This window comes from Lycium ferocissimum, chromosome 5, assembly GCF_029784015.1.
Source record: "Lycium ferocissimum isolate CSIRO_LF1 chromosome 5, AGI_CSIRO_Lferr_CH_V1, whole genome shotgun sequence".
In the NCBI taxonomy this organism is placed as follows: domain Eukaryota; kingdom Viridiplantae; phylum Streptophyta; class Magnoliopsida; order Solanales; family Solanaceae; genus Lycium; species Lycium ferocissimum.
In genome coordinates this window covers 74,364,526-74,377,678 of record NC_081346.1, presented here as the reverse complement: position 1 = coordinate 74,377,678, position 13,153 = coordinate 74,364,526, and the positions used below count along the sequence as shown (strand labels likewise).

At 35.1% G+C, this 13,153-nt stretch overlaps 1 protein-coding gene and 1 non-coding gene across 2 annotated transcripts; both read left to right on the top strand.

The window, feature by feature from the left end:
- Window positions 1-894: 894 nt before the first annotated feature.
- Window positions 895-1,092, top strand: LOC132058619 (U2 spliceosomal RNA). The gene has a single exon (XR_009415346.1). It is a non-coding gene; the product is annotated as a U2 spliceosomal RNA (small nuclear RNA).
- A 5,781-nt stretch (window positions 1,093-6,873) lies between these two features.
- LOC132057437 (fructose-bisphosphate aldolase 6, cytosolic) lies at window positions 6,874-10,012 on the top strand. Its single transcript, XM_059450036.1, has 3 exons — window positions 6,874-6,964; window positions 8,039-8,266; window positions 8,974-10,012. The coding sequence occupies exons 1-3, from the start codon at window positions 6,937-6,939 to the stop codon at window positions 9,792-9,794; spliced, it is 1,077 nt and encodes a 358-aa protein (XP_059306019.1). The 5' UTR covers window positions 6,874-6,936; the 3' UTR covers window positions 9,795-10,012.
- The last annotated feature ends 3,141 nt before the right edge of the window (window positions 10,013-13,153 follow it).

Genomic DNA, 13,153 nt, shown 5'->3' with positions numbered 1-13,153 from the left:
ATACTTTGATGCCAATACTGATTCTACTGCTTTGCCACGGTTGATACATTATTCCATTTTGTTTTGATTTTCTTTCTTTTTGGAATGTAGGCCTTGCCTATCCCTCTTACAAGAATGGTCTTGGAGATGGGCGGTCTTGAACTTTTGACCTCGCTTGTCTCATGGGCTTTACTTCAAGTTTAACAAATTTTGACTTTTGACCTTGAAAGTTTGTCATTGGGCAAGTGGGTGTCAAAAGTTCAAGACCACCCGTTTCCAAGATCATTGAATGTAATTTCCTTCTTGTTGCCTCACCCCCGCAATTCTTGTATTAAATTAGTGTTTTTGCCCCACCCTTAATTTGATGCTCACAAATGGCCTAATCCCTTGCCATCTTGGCCACATTGCACAATCTAGAGTCAAAAACATTTCCAATTGAAGGTTGTAGATAGAGGTTGAAATCCAGCCAAAGTCCATAAATAGTTCCCTGAAGTATCGCTATTTAAGCATAGCCGAAAATTACAAAGTATTTAATGTTTAGCCGCTTTAAAATCAACTTCAGATCGACCAGACTAAAGTTGAAAAACCCGATTCTGAAGTTAAAATTTTCAGACATACAAGTTTGAAGTTGCGCATCGATTGTGCAGTTTAAATTTCACACCAAATGTCTGAAATTGGCGTAACCCATGTCTAAAAATGAAAGGAGGTCTGCCTTCCTCATTGGTTTTCTACTCAAGACAGAGCCTTGCTTGCAACAAGCCATGAAAGAGACCTCTTAACTGATATTGAGGGAAGTGTGCGGAGCTGAGGGTTCAAAGGTCTTCAGGGGAAAGTAAATTGAGTTACAAGTATACCTTGGAAGTGAAAGTGCAATTCTGTGTAATTAATTGATTAATCAAATGACAAAATATTACTATATCTTTCTCGACCTTTTGGCTAACATCAATTGTAGTATCTATTTTTATCCATTCAGTGTATGAGATGTGCGTCATTGATTCATATGATATTAACTCAATTTTTTTTAAGGAAAAATGTCCATCTCGATAGGTTGCTACCGTGTCCTTCATGCATTGTCTTCGTGTTGCAATATTGCCTTGGCCTAGCGCACCCAACTTAAGAAAATATTATTTATTCTCGTTTCATAACAAGCATGAAGCACTGTGACGTGAAAACCCAAATCCAAAGTAATGTTCGGTTTTAAAGTCACAAAGTGATGGACTTTAAAGAGGAAGTGTGAATTAGGAAATGGAGGGAAACAAAATTGGAGGCAAATGGAATTTTAGAAAAGTAACTTTTCCAAGTGAGCATTCTCCCACATTGGTGGTGGAAAGTGATATGTGTGTGCTTATATGTAGAAGCACATCTTCTAGCTAATAAAGAATTGAGAAGAGGATCTCCTCTCGTGCCATCGTCGTGGCTCAGCTTTGGATTTGATTGATTGATAATATTTTTGGACCAAATTTATTTTCCACTTTCATTATTTAATTTTCCTTTTTCTAATATTAATTCGCGCATTATTTAATTATTTAATTAATTCGCGAAAATTAATATTATATCCCAACGGTATTAACCGCTGACCGAACGGTCACCTTCTTCCCAAACAGGTGCCTTTGCACCTTTTCAATGGCTATAAATTTTCAGAGGCTTCGCCTCAGTTGTTCATACTGTAATAACGAAATTTTACTCTGCACAATTTTACTCTCTGAAAAACAGTCTTTCATCCCCTCTTCTTGCATCGTTTTCAAAAACAGAAAAGAAAAGAAAAAAACAGTAAGTGTCGTGTGATTACACCTGTTGGTTGTGTTCGCTGAAGTTCTGCAATTTCGATTGCGCATTTGCGAATGCATTTCGTTCTATCCTTGAGAATTAATCCAAACCTTAGGCAGAATCACAGAAATTAAATTTCTTTGAAACACGCTTTTTAAGCGCTTGAAACTACACTTTCGTTCTTATATTTTCTGGTTTACAGTTTATACGTTTGAATATAGGGATAACAATTAATGTTAACTATAAGGACAAACGAAACAAACAAACAAACAAATAAGCAAAAAAAAAAAAAACGACAAAATGTGAGAGATCTGAATCTAGTACTAATACCTATGCGTTCACGTGTTGAGTTCGACGCCAGTGGCAAAGTTAACAAGATCTTAAGCGAATGATACTCAACATGTCGAGACAACAACGGAAATAGAAGGATTGTACTTTGCCTAATATTTGAAGAGGGCATGAGAACTAAAAAGAATGAAAATGAGAACATGTCCCCCTTTTTCTCTTTTTGATGCCTCTATTTTGTGTTGAAATTACGATGTCACCATTTGTTTATATAGTTTTATTTTCACCCGGTATGTGCTATTTGCTTGAGGCCTGATTAATTTGGATTTGCGTCGAAAAATTATAGTTTGAGTGTAATGCTCTCTCTATCGAATGCATTTTTATTTCCAGTGCTTGAATCCGATATGTCTAAAATAGACAGGGGTGGAGCTAGAGCTGTAGCTACGGTTTTATTCGAAATCAATATTTTTGACGCGGAGCATAATATATATGCGAATACTTGCTAAAACTTCAATAACTATTAAAGTATATTTGAACTCTTTATTTTAAAATACAATGAGCACAATATTAATAACCCTAAAGATAGAACCTATCAAGCTAAAATGTTGAATCTGCCTGCCAACTGTTTTGGCAGTATTTTTATTTTGTTTTTAACTCGATATTTGGTATCCGTTATGGGCCCCCGATTAATCTTGAATCACATAGCGATAGACCTATTACAAGAGAAGTGCCACATTTCATAATATTTTCATTTCTAAAACTGAAATATGAAACCTCTAGTTGAGCGTGGAAAAATCTTATTTATCGTATGACAATCTTTGAAGGTGCTCCTGGCAATGCTTCGCTTAACGCAACCCGCATGAAAGACGGATCAAAATAGTTACAATTGTAAACTTTATATTAAATACCAATCATTGTGAATTTTGTCCCTTAAACAAGGTGTTAGGAGACTTCCATTAAACAAGGGTGTGTCACTATTCATGCTTGTTCATTTTCTTATTAAAATTCGCTTATCAATCAGCAATTGGACTTATCATTTATTATATTATATTTAGTGCATCTTCTGACTTTGTTGTAACTTCAATTATTTTCAAAAAATAAATCAAAGTGAGTAGTAGCCCCATATGCAGAAACATGGAGAATGACGAAGCATCAGTTATAAGATCCAACATGCTCTGTGCTTTTTCACTCTTAAATATAACATTAATTATCTATCAATCAATTTAATCACAAAAAAGTACAAATTTAAGTGAGGTATACATCTCACTTAATTATCATTAATCGATAAAACTTTTAATCCGTAAAATGAATTTATTTACTTGAAGTAAATATCCGGTATGCATTATATTTTTTTTTCCGAAACAACATCATCTAAGTCTTAATAATTAGTTTCCGTTAGCCATCCAAGTAGAGGCGAAGCCAGAATTCTAAGTTTATGAGTTCTGAGTTTTAAAAAAGACAACTTACAGGGTTCTGAATAAATTATTTATAAATATTAAATGAATCTTTAAACACAAACACATATAGTCTGGGCCAAAGATATTGGATTTTGCTGAATTATAGACAAGCTTGTAGCTCCGCCTCTGCTACCAAGATATGTCGTAAGACAAATGATATCCTTGTGCCATTAGTTAAAGGTTTCAGGTTCGAGCCTTGAGAATGAAATAATTTCTATTTAGAAACACTTTTCCATTTAATTAATGAAACCTTATGCGAAATAAGTTTGAATTAATCGGGTAATGATAATTTAGTTTTTTTATTCAATTATATGCCACAGCATGATTGTATGAATACTGAAATTTCAAATGCCACTGAAAGTATATAAAATTCAGCCATTATTACTATTAACAATTAGCTAGTATTGCTATTTATGAGAAACCAGCCTTGAATAATTCTATAATTTAGCTCTGGTAGCTTTCTGTTGATCACGTACCTAAATTTGTTACCTGATCTTTAAGGTGAACTGGCTGTAACAGATTATTATGCCATTTTCAAATTACCATATCCTTCTTGCTATGAAATGTTATATGTTGTTTTAAGTAACGTAAAAAATATATACACTGTCAGTTCAAAGAACTTCAACACATCGTTAAACACCATTTCGAAAAGACTTTAAGTTATACAGATTGACAATATATTTACTCTTCATATCATCGGTATAATTTAACATATTCTAATAAATTATTTACGTTTTATTCTAGCTTTCAGTCAATGTTAGTTTTAATTAAAATTACTTATAGTTACTTTTTAACTGATGTAATTATATTACTAATAAAACTTAAACTCTTTTGAAATTTCTTCCTAATTAGATCAATGAAGATTTGTCCCTTAATTATTTAAAGGTGAGTCCTAATGCTCAACAAAATTAGTTGTGAATCATGAGATTTCAAATCCAAATTTTAGTGAACACAAAAAAATTAGGTGATGTCCAAATTCTAATGAATAAAATTACCCGATATTTATAATGATACAATTGAATCGAACTAACTCGAACATCACGATTATAAAACAAGCTTGTCACAACCATAAAGTTTGAAAATAGAAGTGACCTAAACCCCCGTTTTAGATATAAGCACTTGGTTTCTACTTACCATCAAAATCCACAACTTACCATAGCCGTTTTTTTCGTTTTACGACAAAAAGTACAAATCTCATGGCAAAAGTTGTTCCCCTCCTCACAAGATTTTTGTGGGCTTAAGTTGTTTTCACTCAAAAACACCAGCCATGTGTTTCGTACCCATTGTTTTTATCTCCACTTCTCCCTCTTCACTGTTTAATTTGTGGAAAGAACCTATGTTTTACCCCTTGATTTGGTCATTAATTACTTACTTTGCCTTTTCTTGGAAGAGGGGATACCATTTTTTTTTTAAATATTAAATTTCATTATATGTTTGGGGTTTCAGGGTGGGGGGTTGGGTGAGTAGTAAATCGAAACTTCACTAACAAATAAAAGTTTGAATGACTAATCAACTGGACTGCTAAGATTCTCTAGGAATACCAATCAATGCGAATTCACGGGCATCTTTTAATATTAACTATTCTAAACAAACTTAAAAATAAATAGTGAAATGATAGTTTGAATTCAAAAAGAAAAAAGGTAATGAATTACCTCTTATTAAATGACTTTATGACATAATTAGGTTTTAAAGCTAATGTAGTTGCCTGATCAAATAACTAGTTTTTGTTTTTATTACCTCATACGATCTTAAATGAGTACGTTAGAGTTTAGACATCCATTCTTCATTAGGTGTTGATTTTAGCATATTCTTTCGTGCTACTCCTTCAGATTCTATTTATATGCCATTTTAGTCAAAACTCTCAATAACGACTAGAGTACTATTCTTTATAATAATATTTCACTATATTCCCTCTATCCCAATTTATATCACACACTTTTTATTTTAGTACTTCAAAAAAGAATGACATAAGTATTTCTTTATTTGACAACCATTTAACTTTAAATTTTATCTTTTATGCTTAATGAGATGATTTATACCACACAAATATTTTTGACTTATTTTGGACCACAAAATTCAAAAATCATTCCTTTATTTCTTAAACTTTATGCCTAATTAAACTACATCACATAAATTGAGACGGAGAAAGTATTTCGTAACACATCTGTTATTTTTTCCTTCAAAAGAGTTGACAAGAAGAAAACAATAAAATGATTAATAAAAAATCCCAATTCACGTACTAAAGACTCTAGGAAGTTGGTAAGTATAGATGCGAATTCAAAAATTAAATTTTATAAGTTTGAATGCCATTGAATTCACAGATTATTTGAGTTAATGGTTTCACAAATATTAAATATATCACTTAAATTTCTTAACACATATATAGTATTTAGCAAAAGTTACTGAATTTGGCTGAAACTGTACCTTAGCTTGTACATTCGTTCTAAGATAAGTACTCCAAATGAAAATATCTTGTTCGGGCCAGATAAATCTTCTTTGTTAATAAGTATTTGGGAAAATATCACTAATTGCCCCCAAAATGCAAAATATTTACCCGCCCATGTCTCCTCCCAAACTATTTTCGCTTCTTCCCTCACTCGCTGAAAGTATTTACCCAGCATACCCCTCGGCCAAACCCTTTCTCTTCGTGATACCATCACATTATATTTATATATCATGATGGTATCATGGAAGACTAATAGAAGGACTGAAACAGTCCTCCATGACACCATTTCAGTATATTTATATATCATGATGGTATCATGGTCCTGAGAAGTGTCTCATTGAAGAACTCAATCAGTCCTTCATGATATCATCACGGTATATGTACATTAGACGATTGTATCAAAGAGGAATGTTTCATTGAAGGATTGAAACAGTTCTTCATGATACCATCACGGTATACAAACATGATCATCCATAATACCGTCTCAGTTTATTTATATACCACGATGGTATCATGGAGGATTAAGAGAAGGACCGAACAATCTTCCATGATACCATCACGGTATATTTATATACCATTTTGGTATCATAACTGGGGTAACTCGGGAGCATTTCAGATAAATATTTTTAGTTTTTTCTAGGGTACAAAAGTAACGGGGATATGAGCGGGTAATTTTTTTGTTTAAGGAAGCATCCGTGATCTTTCCCCTAAGTATTTTACCCTTCAAAGTAAAATTTCTCGGCCCGAATTTAAATGAGAAATAAAAATAAAAAATAAAATCAAAAAAAGGTAAGAGGGCAAAAGTGTCAAAGTAGAAAACCGCAGGTTGCGTGGAGGTGGGGTAGGAAAAGCAGCGATAACATCAATGGTATTCAATAACCCCACCAACTCCCCCCTCTCTATTATATAAACCTAACCTCTTCCCCTATTTTCATCATTCTTTTTCTCTCTCTCTCACTTTATTCATTAACTTTTTTTTTTCTTCATTAATCCTTCTTAATCATGTCTTGCTACAAGGGAAAGTACGCTGGTATGGTTTTCTCATTCTTTTTTTTTTTTTTTTTTCACTTCACTGTTTGATTTTTGTTTTGCTCAAATCTTGCTTTGTTTGATCTAAAAATTGTTTCTTTTGATAGATCTTGATGTTTTTTCATATGGGTATTTGTTATTTTTAGATCTTGTACAGATCTTTTTTTTTTTTTTTTTTTTTTCTGAGATCTTTTGTTTAGCAGATTTTTTTTCAAGGTCCCACAAGTAGATCTTAATAGAAGAATTAACTTGAATAGCTGCCACCCAATCGCTTGAACAAATATACATATAATCCATGTATAATATGTGTACAATCGTGTATAATCATTGTATAGATCTATATACATATATATATGGACTAGAAAATGTAAACAGTGAATTTGGCCGGCTATTTGTGTAAAGATCCCATCTTTGTATTTATTTGTCTTCAGTTTCTTGTCAAATCTATAATGTTTTGGCTTCTGTTTCTCTGTTGCATGTTTTTTTTTCCTAATGGATCTGATTTCACTTGTTCTAATAAGTTGTAGCATGTTCTTGTTTTACTTTAATTTTTGTGTATCTCAAATTTCTCTGTAACATGACCAGATTTAATTTGCTTATGGTTTCTGGATCTAATAATTAATTAAAGTTTAAATCTTTTTAATAACAAATGATTCAACATGTCCTTGAAAGTTAGGCTTAGGATGATAGGATCTGAATGAATGCCTGCACTGTTATGGCTATATGATTAAATCTTTCAATTTGGATATTTTTGCTAAGAGGTAATAAATGGTGTCTACTTGCAGATGAGCTTATTAAGAATGATTAGGCTTAGGATAATGGGATCTGAATGCCTAAACTGTTTTCGATAAGTTTGGCTATATGATTAAATCTGTCAGTTTGGGTATTTTTGCTGAGGGGTAGTAAATGCTGAATGCTTGCAGATGAGCTTATTAAGAATGTTGCATACGTTGAAAATTAGGATTAGGATCTGAATGCCTACACACTGTTTTTGACTAATGTGGCTATATGATTAATTCTGTCAATTTGGGTATTTTTGCTAAGAGGTTAATAAATGCTGAATACGCACTTGCAGATGAGCTTATTAAGAATGCTGCATACATTGGAACCCCTGGAAAGGGTATCCTTGCTGCTGATGAATCCACTGGAACAATTGGAAAGCGTCTCTCGAGCATCAATGTCGAGAATGTAGAATCAAACAGGAGAGCTCTTCGTGAGCTTCTCTTCTGTACCCCCGGTTGTCTTCAGTACCTTAGCGGTGTTATCTTGTTTGAGGAAACACTTTACCAGAAGACTGCCGCAGGTACGTTTTGTTGAACTTAATTTGTTAGCATTGATCTGCATTTTAACTTATTGTTGAATTTAAATGCAACTTGTTTAGGACTGAGACGTAGTAGTCGCCGACCCCAATTTGTTTACGGATAGTTACATTTTTGGACTGCTCAAAAAAACAATTAGCCGACAAATGTATAAATATACATATAATATGCATATTGTATACAGAAAAATACATGTAATATACATAACGTATACACAACCAGTGTAAATGTTACGTATATTTTGGCTACTGCCAGTAATTAGTTCCGGTTGACGGGCCAAAAATGAAGAAAGCCCAATTTGTTTAGGACTGAGGCCTAGTAGTAGTAGTACTAGTAGCTGTTATTGTTTCATTTAATTTGCTTCAACAGTCTTGTATTGCATTATACTAATGATCTGATATTGATAAAACAAGCGGACTAAAGGGTATTGATATCCTTTTTAGTGGATAATATTCATAGTTGATCCTTTTTTAGAGAATCAGTTATTTAACCCATGTCTAATGGGTCGGATTGGATGGTTACCTTTTTTTTTTAAAAAAAAAATAAATTAAAATCCACTTTTCCAGCCCTAGTAGTCCTTGACCCCAATTTATGTAGGACTGAGGTATAGTAGTAGTAGTTGTTATTGTTTCATTTAAGTTGCTTAAACAGCCTTGTATTGCATATACTAATGATATGATATTGGTGGCAGGCAAGCCTTTTGTTGATGTCATGAAGGAAGGCGGAGTCCTTCCCGGTATTAAGGTTGACAAGGGTACCGTTGAGCTCCCTGGAACCAATGGCGAGACCACCACCCAAGGTCTTGACGGCCTTGCAGAGCGCTGCGCAAAGTACTACGAGGCTGGTGCTAGGTTCGCCAAATGGCGTGCCGTGCTCAAGATTGGTGAGAACGAGCCATCTCAGCTCGCCATCAATGAAAACGCCAATGGCCTTGCCAGATATGCCATTATCTGCCAACAAAACGGTCTTGTACCCATTGTTGAGCCCGAGATCCTTGTTGACGGATCCCACGACATTAACAAGTGTGCTGATGTCACCGAGCGTGTTCTTGCTGCTTGCTACAAGGCTCTCAATGACCACCACGTCCTCCTTGAAGGTACCTTGTTGAAGCCTAACATGGTCACTCCCGGTTCTGACTCCGCCAAGGTTGCTCCCGAGGTGATTGCCGAGTGCACCGTCCGTGCTTTGCAGCGCACAATGCCTGCTGCTGTTCCCGCTGTGGTGTTCTTGTCAGGCGGTCAGAGCGAAGAGGAGGCCACCGTCAACCTCAACGCAATGAACAAGCTCCAGACCAAGAAGCCATGGTCTCTTTCCTTTTCCTTCGGACGTGCTCTTCAACAGAGCACCCTAAAGGCGTGGGGTGGAAAAGAGGAGAATGTTCAGAAGGCACAAGCTGCATTCCTTACCCGGTGCAAGGCTAACTCCGAGGCTACACTAGGAAAGTACGCCGGAGCTTCCAACTTGAGTGAGGGTGCTTCCGAGAGCCTTCATGTCAAGGACTACAAGTACTAGATCAAAGTTTTTGGTTTTCGGTTTATGTTTTTCTTGATTTCCATTTTGAAAATGAGATGACAAGTATGGGTTTTACTAAGTGTCTAGCAGTGGACATAATGTGTAAGGCTTTTCTTTTCAGTTTAATAAGAACTTTGAGTAACAATATTGGCTTTGTGACATCTTCATGTAACTGTTTTTGGGGTTGGCTTATCAAATGAAAATTATATTTTGCATTATGAACCGACTCTTTATGTTATATCCCAATTAAGGCTGTGTTATTATTGTTGTGTTTTAAAATCTCTGAACTTGGTTAAATTGGCTGCTCAATCATTTCTATTGGTATGATTGACATAAATTTTGTTTCTATTGGTATGATTGACATAAATTTTGTGTGATTCTTGATGCACTCCCTTCTGACTTTTATGTTTTGAAAGTTTCATGTCTTAAAACTCTTATGGTTCTCAAGTGAACCACCTTGTGAAGGTGGCCTCGGGGATAGAATGGAAATGGTTGTGAAGGTGATCTCGTTATTCTTACTCCCGATTGAATGAATGGTTGTCTATGTATGACTCCGGTTGAATGATTGGAGAGGATTGATCAACCTTATTACATCATAGGAATAGAAGGGAGAAGGTGGTCTCGTTATGCATACTTCCGATTGAATGGATAGTTGTGTAAGTGGCCTCGTTATCCAAACCTTCAGTGACTGAGTTATTACAAGCATTGGCGGGTTCTAATGTGTGTGTTGCTCCCTTGTGTAAAACTAAATTCTTGGTTTCAAAATGACATTAATCGATAAGGGGAATATGAACTTATAAATATCATTGTCAACGGTTGTTTTTTTTGTATTGAAATCTGAAAATTGGTCCCGACATTCTTTTTGAGTGTAGCTTTCTACCTTTCTAGATGTGGGGCTGTTTGCTACCTAACCTGTATTTTTGGTTGTGGTCCCTTATATCTGCTACTATCATTTGACTGTTTTTCATTAGCAGAGAGTGACGGCTTGTCTATCATGTGATCCATCGTGGGTAGGTGGATGTGCACGAATTAAAACCGCTTTTCTAAGGAATGCATTTCCTCTTGGCAGGGGGTCTTGAAAATCATCTTATGAGAAAAGAGTTTTGTCGTAGCTAGGGTATGATCTAGTGGTTAATTGATGAAAATGGCGGAGAACTATGAGATTTCATGTTCATATTCTCATATTTGCCTAATAATAATAGACATAGTTATCCAGTAAGCGAGAAGTAACATGTATTCAATGAAATAGATGAGGTGTGTCCAAATTAATTCAGATATAACCATTATCAAGAAAAAAAAGGTGTCATAGATCACTAAATACCTAAATGACACATCAAAAACTCTCGGTTTCTAGTTTCATTATGTGGGCTTGTGTAGTAGAAAATTTGGATTGTTCATTATGTGGGCTTACGTAGCAGAAAATTTGGATTGTGCGTTCAGAATGAGTGTAATCTTGATATATTTTAATTTTTTTTCCATTGTATGTAAACATAATTCGGATCGTGTGAACAGGTTAGTTGAACTCACGGGGATTATGCATTAAATGATATATTGTTTACTGGTTAAATTTTCTAAAATATGATGATTAAGGAAATTTTTGCTGTAGGTTTTGGTGGACTGCTGCGGATACTGGCTAAAATTGAAATAGTTGGGTCCAAATCTAAACTTCAGCAAGAAAACCCATTAAATACATTTTGTTTCAACGGGCTGGGATGCCAATATGGGCTTGGTCTGGACGGTCCTTGTCTCCATTTGTTTTTTGCATGATTGTCGTTCAAAGGCACTGGTCTTTAATTTTGGTCCCTCAAATTGGTGGTCTTTAATTTTTGTCTTCACCTAATACCATGAGGTTTGAGATTCGAATCCTAGCTCAGTCAAAAAAAAAAATCACAAGACAGAGTTTCGTAGCAAAGTTAGGCCTTAGGCAAAGTTTTGAATGCAAAACTCTGCCTCAAGCAGCCTTGCGAATCCAAACCTCTGTCTTGCGAAATTCCTTTTTTTTTTTTTTTTAACTGAGCTGGGGTTTGAACCAAAAACCTCGGGGTATTAGGCGAAGGACAAAAATTAAAGACCGGTGCCTTTGAAGGGCAGTATGCAAAAAAAAAAAAAAAAAAAAAGAATCTATTTTGGGAAAGGATCAAATTTATCCTCCAAGTATGGTTTATAGTTTAAATTTGTCCTCCGTCAAAGTTTGGGATCAAATTTGCCGTCGCCGTTAGGATACTTGATAAATTTTCCCTTATATGGATGGAAGTATGACTTGTTCTCCACAACACAAAAAAAAATTAGCCTCATCAGATCCACGTAGGCAGTGGCGGAGCCAGGATTTCCGCCAAGGGGGTTCAAAATTTTAAAAAATAAACATACGAAGAAGCCTAAGGGGGTTCAACGTCTACTATATATACATAAAAAATAATTTTAACCTTGTAAAAATAGTGTTTTTTTCCGCCGAGGGGGTTCGGATGAACACCCTTGGCATTGTGTGGCTCCGCCACTGCACGTAGGCTCCACGTAAGCTCCCAACCCCAATTATTTTAACCCGTAATCCGTTTCCCCATCCCATAAAATCATACAACCCTAGTTCATTTTATTTTAGAAAGAGAGGAAATCACCCCATTTGGATCTTCTTAATACGCAAACCAGTATCACTTAATATGGCTGTATTATTAAGTGATGATCCAAAATCTTATAATTTGCATTGCACAATGCTATATAATGATAGTACCTCTGTATCATGCCATGTTTGCACTAAAAATTGGGTTAAGCTGCTCTTTTAGGTGTACTCATAGTACCTCTGTATCATGCAATGCAATACTAACTCCATGCATTTGGCAGCAAACTTAAAAGGGTGGTGATGCTTACAAGCAAGTATGTTTAGGTGTCGAGTTTCTTTGCTTTTGGAGCTGCTTTACCTCTTTTGTTGTGGGGATACTCATTTAGTTCAGAGTTATATGGGTCTTACCTTCAAGTTTACTCTTTTTGCTGGTGGGATACTGGCTTGTGCATTATGGGAAGGGGAAACGGGTGGGATACTGGTTTGTGCATTAAGAAGACCCAAATGGGGTGATTTCTTCTCTTTTCAAAATAAAATGAACTAGGGTTATGGGATGGGGAAATGGGTTATGGGTTAAAATAATTGGGGTTGGGAGCTTACGTGGAGTCTACGTGGCTATTTTTTTTGTGTTGTGGAGTCAAGTAATACTTCCATTCATATAAGGGCAAATTTATCAAGTATCCTAACGAGGAGGGCAAATTTGATCCCAAACTTTAACGGAGGACAAATTTAAATTATAAATCATACTTAGAGGGTAAATTTAACCCTTCTCCCATCTATTTTTTAGCGAAAAATATATCAATAG